Below are 21,096 nucleotides of genomic sequence, written 5' to 3'. Positions count from 1 at the left end.
CAGTCCTTTTGTGCAAAAAAGCTGCCTTACGCGAAGAAAACTACAGATACTAAACGTCCATCATGTGGAACTGCCAAGGCCGTGAGAAAATTTGCTCTTTCCTCTTCTCGTGGATGACACCAAATACATACCTTGCATTGCAACAGCGTTACTGGGTGCGAGTTAATCTCAAACTTCGCCATAACTGTCACTGGGTGCAGGTTAACCTCACAGACTTCGACATGACCCTCAGCCCCAGCCTCCGCTGAGCCTCAGCAACCCGCCTAATTCATGTTTTTGCGTGTTAGGGCACTTTGGGGTGCAGCCACATATGCGAAATAGCGACAGGCATCCCTTTCACCCTCCAACATTTTTCTCAACTGAACCTTCTTCCTTAACACTTTGGATTATCACGCATCTCTACAAAGTCCACGAGTGAGCTGCAGAAGGTTCAAGAGCCTCCTGACATCGTTACAAAATTCAGTGTCACTCTGCATTTTCTCAGAAGAAGGCCCATACCTTCCCCTGCCTCTACTAAAAATACAAAAATTAGCCGGGCATGGTGGCACACGCCTTTAATCCCAGCTACTCGGATGGTTAAGGAAGGAGAATCACTTGAACCCGGGAAGTGGAGGTTGCAGTAAGCAGAGATCGCGTCACTGCCCTCCAGCCTGCGCGACGGGAGCGAGACTCCAACAAATAAATAAATAGATAAATAAATAAATAAATAAAATTAATAAATAAAAGCCGCATCCTGGAAGATAAGGGATCAAGTAAATTTCCTGGGTTTTCCTTCATTTAAAATATTTGCCTTTTAAATCAGATTTTGCAAGCTATGTAGACGTTCTTCCGTCACCCACTGCACATCGCATACCATCGTCCCCAGACTGTAGAACTTACCGTATAGAAAACATAAAAACACGAGGGATATTTTTAGCAACAGAGAGAAAATAAACACCAGAGATACTTTTAGCAAAACATTTCACCCAACAAGTGGTTTGTTTCGGTCCTTCCCGTAAAATCCCTCCTACCTGTCAAGCTCACTTTCCCCTCGGTGCTCCTGCACATTCGGCCTCCCAGGGGCTTCCCACAACGCTGAGCACAGCCACGGGCAGGAAAAGCACCCAAATGCCCCTTGGCCAGGCCGTGAAAGGAGAGTTTACCCGACCACTGTCATCGAGAATCTGCAAACGGGGGCCCAGGCGCGTCAGGTGTTTCTTCGAGCAAGAACTTGCACCTGCTTCTCTCGCCAGCGGAGACGCCAGGGACTCCGTTCCAGGTGGAAGCCCAGGGCGGTTCCTCTACAGACAGAACCAAAAGGTAACTCCGGAGGCTCAACTCCAAGCTGCGCCGAGCCGAAAACAAACTTTCCAGGCACTTCCACCCGCTGAACCGGGTGACACCTCCCGGCCTCCCCCGCCCTCCGCGCGTCTGTCAGCCGGCCAGGCCGGCGCCGCCGCAACCAGGCTCCCGGCTCCCGCCGCAGTCGAGCAAGCGCCCTCGGCCCGGCGCCGCCATCCCCCCCCGGCCGCCCGCTTACAGGGAGGCGGCACCCGGCCCTGGAACCCGGGCCGCCCCGCCCCGCCTCGCCGGACCCGGGCGGCCGCCGCACCCGGCAGGGTAACAAGCTGGCGCGCCCAGTCAGCCGCCGCGCGCTCACAGCTGACTGGTGGTCCTGGCCATGGGCCCCGCGTCGGCGCAGGCGCCTCCCACCCAGCGCTGCGCTTCTCGGCGCCTCCTCAGCCTCCTCCTCCTCCCAGAAGCGGAGCCCCAGCAGTGGCCGCGACGCCCCCGCCCCCCCGCGCGACGCCTAGTAGGACTTCCGTCGCACCGCAGACGCCGCCCGCGCCCATTGGCCGCACCCATCGTCGCTCCGCCTCGGCCTGAGTGGGCCCCGCCTCTGCCCCAGCTGCATTTCCGGGTTGGGGCCTGGCTGGCGGGAGAGGCCCGGCCCCTCCTGGGAAGGGGGACCTCGCACGAACCAATCCCAGGGCCCGAGGGGCGGGGCGGGGAGGCGGGCTGTCATTCCCGGCTCCCAGACCGGGAAACTGAGGCTCAGAGGGGACCGGGATCCGGCCAGGGTCACGCCCGAGGTCGCGGCGGTGCTGAGCTCGAACCCGGGGCTCGGACTCCGGAGCTGGCACTGCGTAAACGCGGAGGCGCAGCTCCGCTAGTTTCACGACTAACAAGCATTCACAGAAGGAAATCTGGCCTGTAAGTCACATTCATAAGGCAGAAAACAACCAATCCTACCACTGTCCATCGTCCCGGAGGCAGCCTCAGAGCTTCTGTCCTTGCCTATAAATGATTTTGTGGCGGTTTTGTTTTGTTTTTTTTTTGTAGTTAATGTGGATCATGATTTTTTGTGTTTTTGTTTTTTGGGGGGGGTTTGAGACGGAGTCTTGCTCTGTTGCCCAGGCTGAAGTTCAGTGACTCGATCTCTGTTCACTGCAACCTCCCCCTCCCGGGTTCAAGCGATTCTTTATTTTTATTTATTTATTTATTTATTTATGTATTTTATTTATTTATTTTTTTGAGACGGAGTCTCACTCTGTTGCCCAGGCTGCAGTGCAGTGGCTTGATCTCGGCTCACTGCAAGCTCACCCTCCTGGGTTCACGCCATTCTCCTGCCTCAGCCTCCTGAGTAGCTGGGTCGATAGGCATGTGTCACCACACACTACTAAATGTTTGTGTTTTTTGTAGAGACAGGATTTCACCATGTTGGCCAGGGTGGTCTTGAACCATGTAATCCGCCTGCCTCAGCATCCCAAAGTACTAGGATTAGAGGCGTGAGCCACCGCACCCGACTGAAATGGGTTAATTCTTTTTTTTTTTGAGACGAAGTCTCGCTCTGTCACCCAGGCTGGAGTCAATGGCAATTTCAGTGCAACCCCTGCCTCCTGGGTTCAAGCGATTCTCCTGCCTCAGCCTCCCAAGTAGCTGGGACTACAGGTGTGTGCCACCATTCCCAGCTAATTTTTGTATTTTTAGTAGAGACGGGGTTTCACCGTGTTAGCCAGGATGGTCTTGATCTCCTGACCTCGTGATCCGCGCGTCTCGGCCTCCCAAAGTGCTGGGATTACAGGCTTGAGCCACCGCGCCAGGCCCTTTTTTTTTTTATACTGACACATGGCCATGCAGTTCTTGAGTAATGCACAGAGAAAAGGGAAGCAGTGAAGTAAAAACAACTTACGGAAATAGTACGCGGTGAACTCTAGAACACGGAGCCCAGGGTGGAGGAGCCTCAGGGGCAGGGGCCAAGGGTCACAAGGAGGCTGTTATGTGAAGAAAGCAGCTGACAAGGCAGCAGGGGGCAGAGGAGAGAGAGGCAGCTGAAGGGCAAGGAAGAAAGGACAGTTCTCAGTTTTGCTGGAGGCCTCAATGGCAGCCAGAATGCTTGGCCAAGCGCTAGAGAAGCCAGACCAAGAAGCCCCTCTGCCCTCTGGAGACACAGAGAAACCTCCCCATGGGTCAGGTCCAGCTGCCCATCCTAGGACACCACACAGGGAGCAGATGCCTCACCTGGCCCAGCACGATTCTCCGGACCCAGGCTGGAGGAAGGAGACTGACCCCTCTCTTTATCTCACCCTTTCCTGCCCAGAACCTCTGTCCATGGCCAATGGATGACCTCAGGCCAAGAATACAATAACTTGGCCTGACGTTGTGAAGTCACGGTCCATCCAGGGAGGGGCAAGAAGATGACCAGAAACATCTCAGGAGGGGCTGGCAAGCTGCCTTATGTGTGTGGCCCTGTGCTGCGACTACACGTTCCTCACTCACCTCTACAACGATCATGGCACGAGGGAGGAAACGGGTGCAGAACCTAAGGAACGTGCCCAAAGCCCTACAGCTGGTATATTAGTTATCTACTGCTGTTTAACAAATTGCCCCAAAATTTAGATGTGTAAAACAACAAAGAGGTCTAACTCATGGTTCCTGTGGGTCTGAAATTCAGAAGAGGCAGGGCTGGGTGGTCTGGCTCAGGCTCTCTCGTGAAGTTGCCATCCAGATGCAACCAGGGCTGGCCAGGTGCGGTGACTCACACCTGGAATCCCAGCACTTTGGGAGTCCGAGGCGGGCAGATCGCCAGGTGAAGATTTTGAGACCAGCCTGGCCAACATAGTGAAACCCCGTCTCTACTGAAAATATACCAAAATTAGCTGGACATGGTGGCAGGCGCCTGTAATCCCAGTTACTCAGGAGACTGAGGCACAAGAATCGCTTGACCCCAGCAGGCAGAAGTTGTGGTGAGCCGAGATCGTGCCATTGCACTCCAGCCTGAGCAACAAGAACAAGACTCTGCCCCCCTAACCCCCCGAAAAACAAAAATTGCAGCCTGGACTGAGTCATCTAAAGGCTAGAGCAGGGCTGAAGGATGCACTTCCTAAAAGATTAATTCTCATGTTCCCACAGCTGTAGGCTGGAGGCCTCAGTCCCTCACCACTGGGGCCTTTTCCCAGGAGTGTGTGCTTTCAAACCCTGGCAGCTGGCACTCCCCCGAGCAAGTGGCCCAAGAGAGAGAACACAGGCAAGATAGAAGCCGCCGCGTCTTTATGACCTAACCTCAGAAGTGACAAACCATCACTTCCAACACATATGCTGGTCACACACAACAACCCTGATAGAAAGAGATCGGGTGTGCTTTGGGAGGCTGAGGCAGGAGCACTGCTTGAGGCCAGGTGTTTGAGACCAGCCTGGGCAACAAAGTGAGACTCTGTCTCCAACAACAACAAAAAAAACCTTTTAAATGTTTTACAAAGTGAAACAGGACTATACAAGGGTATGAAATCCAGGAGGGGCCATTCCTGGGGGCCCCTTCAAGCTAGTTGAGGACACTCAGGATTCCAATCTCAGGGAGAGAAAGAGAGAAGCAAGAAGCACAGGCCTGGCCTGGACCCTGCAGGTGTGCACACCAGAAGGCCCTGAGTTACAAAGCCAGGGAAGGAAGGGCTCTCCCAGCAAGGATCCCAAGCTGGTTGGCATTTCTAGACTGACCCTACAGCTACTCAGTAGCGCCTGGAAAGGGGACTAAAGGGGAAAATGGGGGGCAGGGAGATCAGGTGAGAGAAAAGGGGGCTCTCAAAAGACAACAGCACTGGCCGGGCGCGGTGGCTCACACCCGTAATCCCAGCACTTTGGGAGAGTGAGGCAAGTGGATCACTTGGGGTCAGGAATTGGAGACCAGCCTGGCAAACATGGTGAAACCCCATCTCTACTAAAAATACAAAAATTAGCCAGGCATGGTGGTGCATGCCTGTAATCCCAGCTACTCAGGAGGCTGAAGTATGAGAATCACTTGAACCCAGGGAGGCGAAGGTTGTAGTGTGCACTACAACCTAGTGAGACTGAGCTACTGCACTCCAGTCTGGGCAGCAGAGGGAGACTCTGTCTCAAAAAAAAAAAAAAGAAAAAGAAAAAAGAAAGAAAAAAAAGACAACATGGGGGTCTCTGTCTGCCTCTGGGCGCCCACAAGGCCCTGGTCACATGTCTGAGGGGCTCCCAAAGTATAATTTGCTGGGCTGCAGATACAATGGATGGAAGATACAAAGTCATTGGGAGCTGGATTTCCAGCCACAGACAGGTAAATATCCTCCCATATTAAGGCCACGCCAAGTTGCGAGATCAGACTTGACTGGGCGAGAGGTCGGGAAAAACAGAAAGCTTTGCAATGAGTCTTAGAAGCAAGTAATTTCCCCTCTTAACCTCAATTATTCCCTAGAGCGTAATGGGCTGGTCAACAATCTAAAAGTCCCAAAAGGTGGAAAAACATCCAATGTTGGGTAGGAAATGTAAAGAGAAAGGGGCGCCCTTCTTCATAAACCAATGATAGGAACATAGTATTTCCTTTAAACCTGAGCAGTGGGATTTCCTGTCCTAGGCCTTTCTCTCTAAAAGGCAGAATAATGGCCTCTCCAAAGATGTTCTCATCCTAATCTCCCAACCTGTGAATGTGTTATTATATGGAGAGATGAATTAATCAGCTGGCCTTACAACTGGATAATTATGGCTGGGCATGGTGGCTCACGCCTGTAATGCTGACACTATGAGAGGCTGAGGCAGGAGGATTGCTTGAATCCAGGAGTTCAAAGCCAGGCTGGACAACATTAGCAAGACCCTGTCTCTAAAACAAAATTAAAAAAAAAAAATAGCCAGGCTTGGTAGTATGTGCCTGTGGTCCCAGCTACTCGGGAGGCTGAGGTGGGAAAATGACTTGGGCGCAGGAGATCAAGGCTGCAGTGAGCTATGATGGGGTGCAACTGCTCTCCAGCTCCCGTGGGGGAGAGGCAGACATTGCTGCCCACAGACCTGCCTCTGACTCAACTGTGTCCACCCTCCCTGATCCCTACTCCCAAGTCACAGATGACTCAGCAGTGACCCTGTGTGTCAGGCCAGGTCCAAACTGAGAGGGAAGGTGTTCTTTTTACACTGTTAATGATGAGAGTGACTCTTTTTAGCTAGGCAAGTGCAGATGGGAGCCTGGGAGGGGGCAGAAATGTTCCCCAGGCCCTGCCTGCGGTTTCTGCCTGGGCCTTGGCTGCTGCATGTGAGCCTGTGACCTTGAACTGGGGTGAGCTAGGCCACACCTACCCGGGGGCGCCCCAGGGAGCAGGACGCTCTGGGGCCCAGCACGTTGCCCTGGGCCTGTGGCCGGAGTCAAGTCCTCTCTCCTCCTCCTGGCTTTTGGAAAGGCTTGGCTGTGCTGGGGAGTCTCTCTTGGTCCTTTCAGGAATTTCTGTTCAGGCTTACTTCTCCTTATCAGCTCTTTTATCCATCTCAGAACGTCCTGTGTCTCCGTGTAGGAGAGTGGCTTCCTAACCCTCCTAACTGCACATACAGGCACAGGAAAGACGTCTCTCAGGGCGTCTGGTTATAGGGAAACAAGGGGAGCAGGGACGTGGCTTTAATTGGAGCACTTGGCTGGGCTGCTTGGGGAGACATGGGCCATTTCTTGCACTCATCCAGCCCAGGGGACGGGCGGGCAGGTCTGGGGGGCCTGTGTGTACAGCCCCATGGTGGAGCAGATGCACAAAGCCCAGGCAGAGGGAGAGGCAGGCCCAGGGAGCAGCACTGGGTGGTCCTAGCCGAGCAGGGACTGGCCAGGCCTCGCAGCCTTGGAGAGCCCCCGGTGAACCTGCACCCTGCTCTGGGCTGTGCAAGGAGCCCCATGACCCCGTGGTCAGGGGGAGGCTACAGGTTAGATGGTCTCAGGAGGGCAGCCCCTGCTGTCTTTGTGCTGAGACCCCACCCAGACCCAGGATGTCAACAGGCAGATGCCCATGGGAGAGGAGCAGAAAACACTCTCTGCAGACTAGGGGTTGAGAAGGGAAAACAGGTCTATTCCATGCAATTAACAGCTCCCACGAAGCACGCTGTGAGAAGGACGCTAGGAAGGGACCAGTCCAGGGTGCCACAGGTCGCTTTTCCACCCTGGGGCGGGGGTGCAGCTCAGACTTTGCACGCTGCCGCCAAGCAGGGCTCTGAGCCATCTGCCAGGTGGGCGGCAGCAGGGCCCCTGCCAGCTCCAGGAGGAACTCGAGGGAGAGCCTGGCACACGACTGCGCACGTTCTGTGGCTCCCAGGGAGGCAGGCAGAGCGGGTGGCAGCCTTCATCCCCAGGCTCAGCTGGCCCATGTGTGCGTGCGCGCACACACACACATACACACCATACCCATGCCACTCACAGGCACACACATGATGTCACATACCACACACAGGCACACACCACATGCCACACATCACCTACAGCACATGTGCATGCCACACACACCATGTGCACAGAGGCACACACCACACCATGTACAGCCAGTACGTACGTACGTACACACACACACACACACACACCCTACACACACAGCGGGAGCCCCAGGAAAGAAGTCTGTGGGCTCCGTTCGGGAGCGGTGAACTGCAGTGAGGGGTCAGCCACAGGCTGGGCCTCCTTGTGCCAAGCCCCAGGCCTGGGAACGCTGGGGAGGAAGAGCTGGTCTGGGGGCAAACTGATCCATCTTGGGGGACACGGCTCAGTGCAGAGGTGCCGGAAGTCACCATCCCTCACACAGACGCCACATCAGGGCCTTGGTGGCCGTACTGTGGGGTCAGCTCTTTATTACCCCAGCCAGCCGCTGCCACGTGCTCTAGGAGGAAGGAGGGTGCCAGAAGTCCCTGCTGAGTGGACACAAATAAATGCAGGGATGTCGAGGGTGGTGCCAGCTGCTGGAGGGCTCCAGTCATGGGCTCTGCAGGAAGCCTGGGGGGATGGGCACCCATGCGAGGCATCTGCACACGCCCCGCCCCGCCTCCTCTTCTGCCCTTACACTGGGCTTCCTGGAGCCACAGAGCGGGGCCCCAGCCCCCACAGTGGGTGGGCTGTGCCAGAGCCCTAGGTCTGAGGAGGAACAGGGCTCCCTCCCTGCCCAGCAGACCCAGCGTCCCTGAGTGTCCTCCGCTTCAGGACCCAAACTGCACGGCTTGCCTCCTTTCCAGTCTTGCTTGGATGGGAGACCTGCTCAGGGCTTTGGCTAGGGATGCCTGCCATGCTGAGGCCTCTCCCAAGTGCCCACAACTCTACCCGGTCAAGGGGTTGCAAGGCCTAGCCAGGCTCCTGGTGGGAGTCAGGCAGCGGGAAGACCCCTTGGAGCAGAATCTGGGTCTTTCCCCTGCTCCAACCCGTGCCAGCCTCATGCTGGGCACCTGGAAGCCCAGTCACCCACTCCACCCCTCACCAGGGCACTGGGGTCAGGCTGGGCCAGCCACACACCTGGAAACAGGATGGACAAGGCCACTACAGCCTGAGGCTCTGTGACCTCAGACAGCCAGGCCCTGGGGGACACCGTGAATGGGAATCTCCTTGCAGGGGGGCAGGGAGTCCAACGACCAAGCCTTTGCAGAGCAGCCACTAGGGGAAGTCATAGCAGCTGGGGAGGGGGTGCCAGGAACCCAGGACCTTCTCAGGAAGCTCCTGCTGTCACCACCTGGGCTGCAGGCTAAAGTGAGGGAGAAGAGGCAGACATTAACTTGAGGTATCAGGACTTTGAAAAAAAAACATCACTTGAGTCGGGCGCAATGGCTCACGCCTGTAATCCCAACTGCTTGGGAGGCTGAGGCAGGAGGATCACTTGAGCCCAGGAGTTCAAGACCAGCCTGGGCAACATAGCAAGACCCTTGTCTCTTAAGAAAAAAAAAGGCCGGGCGTGGTGGCTCAAGCCTGTAATCCCAGCACTTTGGGAGGCCGAGACGGGCGGATCACGAGGTCAGGAGTTCGAGACCATCCTGGCTAACACGGTGAAACCCCGTCTCTACTGAAAATACAAAAGCTAGCCAGGCGAGGTGGCGGCCGCCTGTAGTCCCAGCTACTCGGGAGGCTGAGGCAGGAGAATGGCGTAAACCCGGGAGGCGGAGCTTGCAGTGAGCCGAGATCCAGCCACTGCACTCCAGCCCGGGCGACAGAGCGAGGCTCCATCTCAAAAAAAAAGAAAAAAAAAGGCCCTTGTACATGGTCTCTAGTCCCCCAGGATGGGGGTATGATATCTGCTGGAGGCAGGTGAGGTGTCCAGGCGGAGCAGGGTGCAGGGATAGGCTGTGCAGCTCTGATCCAGTGGCCCCGGCCAAGCTAGCACCCCATGGACTGCCCGGCTCTGCCCCGGTCATCAACTGAGAGGCAGAGCCCCGAGTGAGCCATGGCAGCCAGTGGGGCTGGGCGGCTTGGAGGGACAGCACCTTGGTCTGAGCGACCCGGGTTGGCATTTCCCTGCATCTTAAGACCATTAACAGCTGCTACGCTCATTCATAAATACACAATTTTATTTGCTATTTTCAGGGGAAACTTAGGCATTAAACTGTAAGCTGATAAAATACAATACCTAAAAAAGTATAAAAGTATAAATATCCCCTTAGAATAAATTTTAGTGAATTAAGTCTTAATATCTTTAAATTAAAAAAACCACAAGCCTATCTACTATGTCAAGGTCAAAAGTCAAACAACGCTAAGCGGCCAGCAGCTCCCCAGAGAGGATGCCCAGGAGCCCCAGCGGCCGTCTTCCTCCCGGGCTCTGCTGGAGAGGACAGGGTCGACCGTGGCTAAGTCTGCCTTCTAGAAAGGCTTTTATAAATTGTTTAAGCCAAACATTTAACAACATACAAGAGACCTTACAAAAACGAGGAGGTAAGTCCTAATGCTGGAGAACTGGTTAATCAGGTGACTGGCAAAGAAGAGGAAGAGGCCTAGGCAGGAAGTCTCCAGAAGCATTGGAAACCAGACAGTGTCAGAGCCTCTGACCTGCAGGCGGGAGGCCGGTGGTCAGTCTGCACAGCGCCCCTTGGGAAGCCTGAGGTCCAGAAGCAAAGCGCTTGGAGCCTGCCCTGCACGCCAGGTCCCCAGACTCTGATAGGTCCCCACAGCCAGCTGAGAAAGGTCTGTTTTCAAAGCATGCGGGCAGCGGTTTCTAAAGGAATCCCAGCAGCTCCCACGGCATGTCGGGCGGAGCCCGTGCAGGTCGAGTGAAGTCCCAAACATCCCAGAAAGAGAGGGAAGGCTGCATAGTTATACAAAGAAAATGAGAGAACGGCGAGAGAGAGGCATTTGTGATGCTCTGTAAACATCCCGAATTTTCACCGTGACCCAGACTTTCAGCTGCAGAAGCCAGTGGACAGGCCTCCAGCTCAACCTCCATGCCAGGCGCAACAAGGCACTGACAGGTGCCAGCTCCCCGTGAGCCCGCAGCGGGAGGGACGAGGCGACACTGCTACCTCATGCTAACGGGTAGAACAGATCAGTCTGCACGCAGCAAGCCCTGTGGGCATTTCCAGAGTATAAACACTGGGGAGTCTATCCACACGGAAAAGGGGTACAAAGTTCTCTCGCCTGGAAAATACAAATTGAGAAGCCTTGACTATCCCAGGCTTGGTCAGGCGGGGTTGGAGCCTGTGTCAGAAGAAGGCCCAGCCTCGGAATGATACCGGGACGTAGTGACGACGTAGAAGCCGCCTTTGTCAGGAGCTCTGCGAGGTTGAGAGAAACCGGCGATCCCGCCTGGGAGGCAGAGCAGACTCCCTGACCGAGACTAGGGCCTGGCGGTTGGACCAGAGGCCACGACGCGCTGGACACCGATGCGGCTGCGGCCGCTTCCTGCCAGTGAAGCCCAGGCTGCTTTTCCAGACTGTGTAGCACCAAGAACGCTTCCTTCACACCATCTTCAGTATTGAGCGGACTGACTGGGAGCGTCTGTCTCAGTCCCATGTGGCACTTGGAAAAAACAGATCGAGGCCCCCCCGAGCGGCAGTGCCCACCCAGCCGCTGCGCTCCCCCCACCTGGGGACGTCTGGCCTTGGACAGCTGGGCCCGTCTCTCACCACCCACCTCAGAGGCAAAAAAGGATTCACACCCAGATCTCTAGAAAAATGATCAAAAGCAGGTTTCTTCTCACAGCCAAGCTTCCTGGACATGGCAGTTCATTACATCTTGGAAAAACGTAAATCATTTCTTCAGCTGTCAATACTATGTCCCTTACATCCTTGAACCTCGTTCTTGCAAAATCTGAAAAACACCAAATGCATAAAATGAGAACTTGGGCCCTGGGCTAGGGAGGTGGCCCTGACCAGGCGCCTGCTCCAGAGAACAGAGCCCACAGGCCTGGGGTCAGCTTGGGGGACCCTGAGAACCCAGCAGCACCGGCCAGGCTCTTGGGGACTCAGCTGGCAGGCCCAGGACCTTCACCGGGGTGACCGGCACATCCCCAGGCCCCACACAGGAAGCGCTCACTGTGCACGGCAGCCTCTCCCAGGCCCACCCAAAGGTGCTGACTCCTGGCCCTCTCAGCCCACTCAGTCCTGGGTTTCAGACATGAAGTGCAACTCGGCCCGTGGGTCCCTCAGCAGTCCCCGCTCCCCGATTAAGTGTCTTCCTCTGTTCCTCTATGCCCACTGCAGCCCCCACCCCAGACACCCAGACCCTCCTGGAGATGCCCCTCGCCCAAGCCCTCAGCCCTGCACCTCAGCCTGGCCAGTCCACCTCGTGTGCCGGCCCCTCCCAGCTGCCCCATGGAACACCCCAGCCCTCAGAGGCCTACCCCAAGTGCAGATCACGCTGTGGGGACCCCTCCTCATCTGGACCACAGCAGCCCTGAAGAGTCCACCGCTCCTCGGCCCCTGCCCTCCCCACCCTCTGACCTCCTCAAAACTCTTCCTCGGGGTACCCTCCCTACTTTCCTCACCAGCATCCAGGAACCCCCCGAGGCCACCCCCAAGTCGGCCTGGGCTCCCCTGAGAACAGGCTCAGGAGCTGGTCAATGCTGCTGAGCTGAGCTCCCAAAATGAGCCACGGCAGCCCCAGAGACCAGGTGGAGGGGAAACCAGCCCACGCTCCCGAGCAGGGAGCTTCGGAGCCAGCCAGCTTCACTGTGCGTGGTCCACAACGGCTGTCTCCATGTGTCACGTGAGGGCTGTGAAACACCGGGTGGGGCAGCAATGCCCGAGCCCTCGCTGGGCACAGCCTCCCAGAGGTCACTGCCATGCTGCACTGACCAGAAAGAGGGCAGTAGTGAGAGGTGCATGCTGCCCCAGGCTTGTTCCGAAGGCTCCCGGAGGCCATGTCCCCTGAGCTGCTCAGCCTGACTCCAATACTCCACCCCCAACGGTGCACCCGAGGCTCAGTGCCCTGGGCCACTTCCAGCTCGAGGCTCCCACTCACTCTCCAGTGCCTTGGAGGAGCCCATTCCGCAGGCCAGCACATCCCTCCCTGGCCCAAGTTTACTGGGATGTCTGGAGTTGACTCAGGGAGACAGTGCAGCTCCCAAGCCCCCACCAGCCCCATGTAAAACTAAGCAGCGCAGTGGACAGGCCACAAGCAGCGTGGCATCCAAGCATCCGGGAGCCCCAACAGCTCCCTCCTGATGAGGGCAGGAGACCCCCCTGGAGACCTGCAGCCAAAGTGCTGTCCTTCACCCTCCCAAGACCGGCCAGGGGCAGCACTAGCTATTCTAGACAGAGCCTGGGGTGAGACCCACGTCTTCTGGACACACTCTCGCCCTAGGCCATCTTCCACAGGAAGGCCCAACTGCAGACACCAACCAGGGGGCCCTTGAGACTGTACCCCATGGCCAGGCACCCCCACAGGAAGGCAGGCACGGGTGGCTGAGGAGTTTGCAAGACACGCTGGTCTGGGAGGCTTGAGCGCAGCAGGGATGCCGCAGGCTTTGGCAGCTGAGATCGGGGTCTGCTGTCTGCTGCACTGGTCCTGACCCCTTGGCCCTGAGCCTGTGGCCTGAGCCAGACAAGGTCACTAGGGCTGCCAGCAGGAGTGGCACTCCCTGCCCAGCCTCCAGGAGGGGCTCTTGTGTTCGCGACTACTGACGTTCACAGCCTGGCCTGACACAGGCACCCTCCAGTTATCCCAACAAACGCCCCAATACTGCCCCTGGGCGTCTGCCCCAACAGCAACAGCCCCACCGCCCCCCAGGACAGTGCTATTGCGGATCTACAGCTGGTGTGGAGTGTGGAGGGCTCTTGTCAACTACGGGGCAGAGACAGACACACAGGGAGGGTCTGCAGCAAGGGTCAGCTGGGGCCATGGGGTCAAGGAGGCCACGGAGCTCACCATGACATTCACACTTAATCTGAGCCACTCCCTGGGTGCCCCTCGTCCTCGTCGTCACTCTGGCGGCGTGCAGCGTGCAGTAGGGGAGAAGACAGGCTGTCAGGACAGTGCGGGTGGGCGGCTGCCCCGGGCCCAAACCCCCACGCCCGGTGACCCTCCAGCGAGGCCACGCCATGAAGAGATACACAGGCTCAGGGGCTCTGCCACATCTCAGAGGTGAAACTTCCCTGTGTGAGGCAGCTGCATCTCGTGATCTGGGGCTGCTCCTGTCCCACCACATGCTGAGGGGCTGAACCCTGTCCAGAGGTGCCTGGCCTCCGGCCCCACTCCTGGCAGACGGCGCTAGCTCGCAGATCTCAGCCTGATAGGAGGGCCTCTGCTGCCTGGGCTCTCTGGACCCCACTGCATTGGCCCCACTGCTGCAGGAGAGAGGGTGGGGCCCTGGGTGACAGGAGGTAAGACTGGGATCAGCCATGGTGGCAGGCGGTGGACCCACCCATCAAGCGTGGCTATGGAATGGAGCCCCAAAAACATCAAAACCCCCCTCGTCAGCCGCCCGGGCACTGCTCGACTCTGGGGGAGACCCTGGGCTCTGCCCAGGCGCCTGCCCTTGCTGATCTGAACCTGTCTCTCTCTGTTCCTTGGGAATAAACAGCAGCCCCGAGTCCAAGCGCTCTGTGAGCTCTGCGCGTCCTTCTAACAAGTTCTTGAGGGGCTGGCGTGGGAAGCAGGTATGCTCATGTGTGGACCACCTTCACCTGCAACAAGTGCAACTCCTTGCTCCTGCCACTGCTGACTGAAGTGTGGACAGCTGCCCAGCAGCACCAGGCCACACATGCTGCAGGGACACTAGGGACGAGGGCCTGCAGACCATGCGGCCCTGCGCGGCCCAGCCAGACTCAGGTGCCCCCATCGCGGTCCCCCAGCTGTGGCCCCCGCAATTCCCCACAGCCACCTGAGGCCCTGGCCTGAGCTCTGCCTCCGGGGCACTGCTGACACCACCCCCATCAAGAAACCACCACAGCTGCCCCACTTCAGAGCAGGTATTTTTGGAAAACGAAATAGGGCCACATTCTCAACCACAAATGGATTTGGGGTCATGCCTGGAGCTTCCTCACAGTACAGAGCGTGTCCTTTCTGCAGCTGCCAAGCCACCTGAGGGACAGGAGCCCAGGGGAGCTTGGTCATAAAAACTCAGCTCAGAAATAAAAAACTTCTAAAAATAAAACCATTTAGAAAAGAGCCCTGCGACGGCTCCAAGAGGAAGAGAAGTGCCTCCCTGTGACGGAGCTCCAGGGGTCGCCTCCTAGGCCTGAGACTCACATGGAAGAACATCTCCAAGCCTAGCAGTGGAGCCCCAGCTTCCACCCTGGCTGTCGCGAGCCAGGGCCTGTCCTAGCCCTACACTGCCCCGGCCTCGAGGAACAGTGGTGGAGCAGGACTGCCCTCTGCCCACTGCAAGAGGGCAACGGGCGGCCAGCAAGGGAGGCTCTGGGCCAGGACAGTCGCCCGTGGTGGAAAGGCTGCAGTGACCAGGCCACAGGCCTCCAGGAGACATGCTTGGTGGCCCCGCCCCTCTGTTCCCAAGGGCATACCTCCAAAGGCCGACTCGGAGAGGCTCACAGGGACAGTCCTGGGCTGCTGGTGGCCAGCCAGAGGCCCCCAGCCAAGATTCTGCAGTTGCCCAGGTGTCCCTGGTTTAATGCCACCAGTTAAAAACCTTCCGGTTCTGGCCTCTCATGGCACCCACTCAACACCCTTTGCCAATGCCCCGAGCCTTCACCCCCAGGCTGGCTCCCCACAGAGCCTGCCCCACCACCCAGGCTCTCCCAGACCCATGCAGACCCCAGCCAAGGGCTCTCCAGCCACCACCTGGCTCTGAGGTCCGGGAGTCCTGCCAGGTGGAGCTGGCCCAGGCCAAGGCCGGATTCTGCTCAGATGGTCACATTTGTCCATCTTGGAGCCTCAACCTTAAGAATGTGCCCAGAGGAAATGCCACCAGAATGGGTCACCTGTGGGCAGGGCCATGGGGCCAACCTGAAAGCAAATGAGGCAGGGGTCCCTGCATTTCACCCCAGCTGCCTGCCCCACAGAAAACAGAAGGGCCTGAACCCCCGCGGAGTCTGCGCCAGTGCTGCCAGGCTGGGTGCCACACAGGGCCCACTCTGTGCAGCCTGAGAATCCCAGGGCCTGCAGGACACCCTCCTCTCAACAAAAATGAGGCCTAGACAGTGGCTGAGCCAGGCTGCCCACCCCTGCACTCAGGGATGGCCCAGACCCCCACCACGACAACTGGACCCCTATGTCCCTGCACTCAGGGATGGGCCCAGATCCCTATGACAGCCAGACCTCAGCGTTCCAAGTCCTCACTCACACAGCAGAGGCTGTGCCCTGGGAACAGAGGACCCTGGGTCCCCTGAAACACAGCCCTCAGTGGCATTCCTAAAAGCATGGCCCCTGCAGTAGGCCCAGGGGCCCCTTCCAGGAGCAGCTCTGCGTGCAGGCTGGGAGGCCGCAGGGGCTTACTGGGAGCCTGTGTTGAGAGACCCTGTCCCATGGGAGACCATGCGTCCGACCAGTCAGCAAGGCCACCGGGGCAGACACTGGGGGCTTGATGAGAATGGCAGGAAAGGAGGAAGCTCTGAGAGGGCAAGAGCCTTCCCACCCAAGCCTGCCCTAGGCCGGGGCCGTCCCAGCTCTCACCTTGGCCTTCTCGCTGGGCTCACTGGCCGTACCGTACGGGGTGTTGTGCAGCTCCTTGGACACCACACAGAGGAACTCTGCCTGGTCTTCGTTCCCATAGTTGTAAGAGGAGCCGATGCTGACCAGCTGCAAGGGAAGACACAGCCTGAGATGCAGCCCACTGAAGCCTGAGAGAGACGCAGCCAGGCTGACCGGCCCAGGCTCAGGACATGCCTGCCACCACGAAAGCCACAGCAAAGACTGCTGACGCTTGAGGAAATGGATGGAAAACAAAGCCCCAGAACACCTGCACGAGCACACATGCGGCACCCCTACACCACGGCAATGGCATGGGGCAAGCTCTTCCTCTGTGAGGACCCTGAGCTTTCCTTGGCGCTTCCAGCTGGGACGAAAGGGGCCACTGCCCCAGGGGGAGGGGGCGCAGAAGGGTCCCTGAGCTGGGGTGGAGGGAGAGGGGCAGCGGGAGGGGAGTGGAGGGCGGCTCTGATAGCCTGGAGGGAAGAGCCTGGGGCCCGCTGACTGGACCAAAAGCCGCTGGAGGAGCTGTGCTGCCCAGGAGTTCGGCCAGGGTGGGTCTGCTGCAGCCTGCTGGGCACACCCTTGGGCCACTCCAACCTTCCTCCCTCCGGGTGACCAGGCAGGCCAGGCCATGCAGGTCCAGGGCCAACCTGTCTCTCTGGCCAGGCATCTGGCCCATGGCTGGCTAACCTGGGCCCCTAGGCACTTCTGTGCTTTTAAAGGGAAAATTAAAATGCAATACGCAAATCACAATAGGCATGCCAGCAGCACACCACCAAGCCAAAAAGCAGCTGGGTGGCACTCACAGTTTGGCCTCCCTATGACCTGCACAGTCGGACCAATGGCCGGGAGAGCAACCCGCAGTTACCTGCTGTTCCTGTGCCGCTGGCGGCTGACCCAGTGGGCAACAGTGGACCCAGCCCAGTGAGGCGGCCACAGGGGTGCTGGCATGGGCCCGAGCAGCTAAGGGTACCCCTGGGAGCACTCATGGCCATGCCCACCGGAGCCCCTGTGTCCTCACAGCCACTTCCAAGCCTTGTTCACAATCCCCTGCTGACCACTGGGGACCCTAGGTCCGGTCTGGCCACCTCCCAGCACCCCGCAGGGTCCCACCCCAGAGCTGGGGCAGCTGGTCAGCCCAGCAGCTTCCCTACATGAACTGGGAGAAGGGGTCGCCAAGGGATGAAGTGTGCCAAGCAGGTCATAATCAAGGAAGGGGGAAGACACCCGTTCTTTGCAATGGGTTTGGAATCCACCCAGAAGCGCTGAGGGCAAAGACCTGAAGCCGCCCTGGGAGGGAGGTGCCCACTACGGGCAAGACACATCGCTCCCTCCCAGCCAGAAAAGTCACAAGACAGCTGCAGAAGAGCACAGGTGCCACATGGGGATAGCCCTGTTCACGGACCCCGAGCTGCTGACACAGCTTCCCAGGGCCCCTTGACAACGGGGAGGTGGGGCTCACCCAGCAGTGGAGATTTCTGTTCCCATGGGAGGCTCTGGCACGATTCTGGTGAGGTCAGAGCATGAGAAACATGCAGCCACCAGTGCAGGGCAAGGCCCAGGCTGCTGGTCAGCTGCCCTGTCAGCACAGAGACCCACAGTTACCCCGGCCCCCAGCCTAGGGGTCCAGGGTGGACGGTGGGATGCAAATGTCTTTAGTGACATTTTAAGGGGGGGGGTCCGAGTACCCTACAATGTGATTATTTTGAAAGACTCAAAGGAAAAGGTAGCTTTCATTCAGAGGGACACTGGCTGAGCCTGTCACTCCCACAACCTGGCAGGGCCACTGGGTCGTGGACAGAATCTGCCCCAGACAGAAGCAAGTGACAGAGGAAACTCTTAGGACAGGGAGGGCTCGGCAAGGTCACTGTCCCCACCCTCAGTGTCTGCCTAGCACCAGGAACAGTGGCAGCCAGGCCGTGGGCAAGGGTCCGCCGCTCAGAGGCCATGCCTCCTGTGTCCTGAGGTCCCCGATGACAAGCCACAAGGCCACAGCAGAGTGGCCCATGCAGCACTCAGGAGGCTCCCATGGAAGCTGCTGAAGAAGGCACACCCTGCACAGACCCATCAGACCCTACACGCCACAGCTTGGCAAAACCAGGCGGAAAGAAGGCACGGGGGCCTGGCAGCACCTTCCAGCACAGGCAGGAAGGGAGGCAGCCTGGAAAGGGCATCAGGGCCTCCATATGCTTCACTGGAGTGAGCTGTGGGGGACGGGGGCGTGCACTGAGTGGTGGGCTGGCCAGGAGGCTCTGGGGACACCAATTCCCTGGTCACACAGAGGTGCCAGGTGATGTGAAGAAAGTACAGCGCTGGGAAGAAGAGGTAGGCCAGGGAGGAGGGAAAGGTACAGGGCAGAGCCTGATACACCTCTGCCCACCACACTCGAACTCCCACGGCTCCTCCAGTGGAAACAGGGCGCAGGTCACTGTTGTGATCACCCCCAGAACTGCAGGAAGACACCAGCAGCGAAGTCTGCATTTCCAGGAACACTGAGCCCTGAGCCATTGTGAGTACAAGGTCAGCTGCAGCATGGCTGCCGCCAGTCTGGCCACGGCCCCTCACCTGCTCAAACTTCCAGCCGTCAGACATGGTGGACACCATCTGCGTGAGCTCCTCCTCCTGGCACTGCAGCACGCGGTACACATGCTTCACAGGCACCTGCAAGAACAATGGGCACAAGTAAGGGCGGGCCACCCATGTCCCGCTGCTGCCTGCGGCCCCAGCCCAGGTGACCCAGGGAGGCTGAGGTTCACTCTCCAGTTCTCAGCACAGGGCACGAGGCCCAAAACAACCCTGAGCACATCCACAAAAGCAAAACACGCGGCCCGAACAGCTGCTGTTTTCTGCTTCCTCGTTCGCCTCCAAAAATATTTCTATTTCTAAGTTCCAAAATAAAATGAGTCATGTTCCTGAAATCCCACGAGCACCTGTGGCTCGACATGACGACACGAGAGCGTCCGTTTCTGCTCCACACGCAGGAACCACGCAGCCCTGAATTCACTGGTCAGGAAAGGCTCTGGCAGGCAGGGCCCTGAGAGCCAGTGGCAGACAAAGCTCACTCCCGGCTACCAGAAGAGGCTCCTGAACTTGCGCAGCAGCCTGGACTCGAGCCTCCCCAAGGCTGAGCTGCTTCCCAAAACTCCATCTACCTCCTAATCCTCCCCCTGCCTGGCACGCTTGCTGTGCCCCTCTAGACAGCTGTGGTCCTGGAAGTGATGGTGAGCCACCAGGGCCGCCCGCCTGCATGGAGCTGCTCCCCAGTGGGCAGGGCGGCCCCATGTCCCAGACACAGTCATTACAGAGGACTCCGGCTGCAGACAGGGCTGGATGGAAACATAGCAGTGAGAAAGGGTTCAGGGATCCTTGGTCCTTAAGATGGTGACTCATGCCAGGGATGTATGAGTGACAAAGGCACACAGTGGCCTCGAGGTCACACAACCGAGTGCCTTCTTTTGGAAGACAGTAAGATGCTACTGTGTGTCACAGCAAGACTGGACTGCAAGGACTCTCCCACCTGCACCATTTCTCACCCACCTGCGTCATACGGGCAGATAGACTGAGGCAGGGAGCACCCACACAGCCTGGTCACACAACAGGGAAAAGGCAGGCTGGACAAGGTGACCCAGGGCGTGGGACACAGCTCCTGCCCCACAGACAAGGAGCCCCTCCAGATCCCTCAGTGGTGCCCAGGGAACTCCAGCAGGAGGGGGAACTGGGCATGTCACTAGGTGGCCAGCAGCCCTGAGCGGCCAGGCTAGGAGTCTCTGCACAGGGCCCAGGGCTCTAAGCGGACCGAGACTTCCGATGGCAGTTGCAGCNACATAGCAGTGAGAAAGGGTTCAGGGATCCTTGGTCCTTAAGATGGTGACTCATGCCAGGGATGTATGAGTGACAAAGGCACACAGTGGCCTCGAGGTCACACAACCGAGTGCCTTCTTTTGGAAGACAGTAAGATGCTACTGTGTGTCACAGCAAGACTGGACTGCAAGGACTCTCCCACCTGCACCATTTCTCACCCACCTGCGTCATACGGGCAGATAGACTGAGGCAGGGAGCACCCACACAGCCTGGTCACACAACAGGGAAAAAGGCAGGCTGGACAAGGTGACCCAGGGCGTGGGACACAGCTCCTGCCCCACAGACAAGGAGCCCCTCCAGATCCCTCAGTGGTGCCCAGGGAACTCCAGCAGGAGGGGGAACTGGGCATGTCACTAGGTGGCCAGCAGCCCTGAGCGGCCAGGCTAGGAGTCTCTGCACAGGGCCCAGGGCTCTAAGCGGACCGAGACTTCCGATGGCAGTTGCAGCCACAGCGTGGCCCACACCCACTCCCGGTGCCTTCCCAAGGATGCTAAGCTGGGGCAGGGGCGGGCTCAGCTCTCAGGGACAAGACTGATGCCCAAGGCCCAGCAGTGGCCCCTCCACAGGAGGTACTGGGCACAGCCCACCAACAACCTGGGCTCCCAGGGCTGCAGAAGGGCTGCGCTAGGTGTGAGAGGTCTGTCTGTGGCGACCCGGCCCTCTTCCCAGTAAAACCAAGGTCCTTCTGACGCCTGTGCAGATCCACATGCTGTCTCCCTCCAGTCATGCTAGCTGCAGGCCCTTGGCACCCTCTGCTCACTACCAGATGCCATCCACCTCAGGGTCTCCCCGACCAGCCCTCATGGGGCCCTCCTTCCCTCCACATGTCTCCCATGCCCAACTCCCTTACAACCATCCTTTGGGGGCTCCCAGAGGCTGGGCCAGGCAGGCTGAACGGATCCTTCAAGGGACCCTGGGGCGAGGCTGGTAGACGGAGCTGGCGGGCA

The 21,096-nt window shown here is 58.2% G+C and overlaps 1 protein-coding gene and 1 long non-coding RNA gene across 3 annotated transcripts in view; both read right to left on the bottom strand.

Moving 5' to 3' along the window:
• Positions 1–1,010: 1,010 nt before the first annotated feature.
• On the bottom strand, positions 1,011–1,797 carry LOC108514083 (uncharacterized). Its single transcript, XR_001881100.1, has 2 exons — positions 1,640–1,797; positions 1,011–1,280 (listed from the first exon to the last, which is right to left on the bottom strand). It is a non-coding gene; the product is annotated as an uncharacterized LOC108514083 (long non-coding RNA).
• A 7,962-nt stretch (positions 1,798–9,759) lies between these two features.
• Positions 9,760–21,096, bottom strand: part of KCTD5 (potassium channel tetramerization domain containing 5) — a 30,068-nt gene continuing 18,731 nt past the window's right edge. Inside the window, exons 4-7 of one of the 2 annotated variants that reach the window (XM_017850116.1) lie at positions 18,854–18,949; positions 16,271–16,396; positions 13,568–13,626; positions 9,760–11,509 (exon numbers count right to left, since the gene is read on the bottom strand). In XM_017850116.1, the coding sequence (XP_017705605.1) occupies positions 13,582–13,626; positions 16,271–16,396; positions 18,854–18,949 (267 nt within the window). In that variant the 3' untranslated portion in view covers positions 9,760–11,509; positions 13,568–13,581. The remainder of the gene's footprint in view (positions 11,510–13,567; positions 13,627–16,270; positions 16,397–18,853; positions 18,950–21,096) is intronic. The other variant, XM_017850117.1, reaches the window with a different exon arrangement.

Source organism: Rhinopithecus bieti, unplaced genomic scaffold (genome assembly GCF_001698545.2).
Source record: "Rhinopithecus bieti isolate Rb0 unplaced genomic scaffold, ASM169854v2 scaffold_34209, whole genome shotgun sequence".
Lineage (NCBI taxonomy): Eukaryota > Metazoa > Chordata > Mammalia > Primates > Cercopithecidae > Rhinopithecus > Rhinopithecus bieti.
The sequence above is the reverse complement of the archived record's forward strand: the minus strand, read 5'-3'. Positions and strand labels throughout refer to the sequence as shown.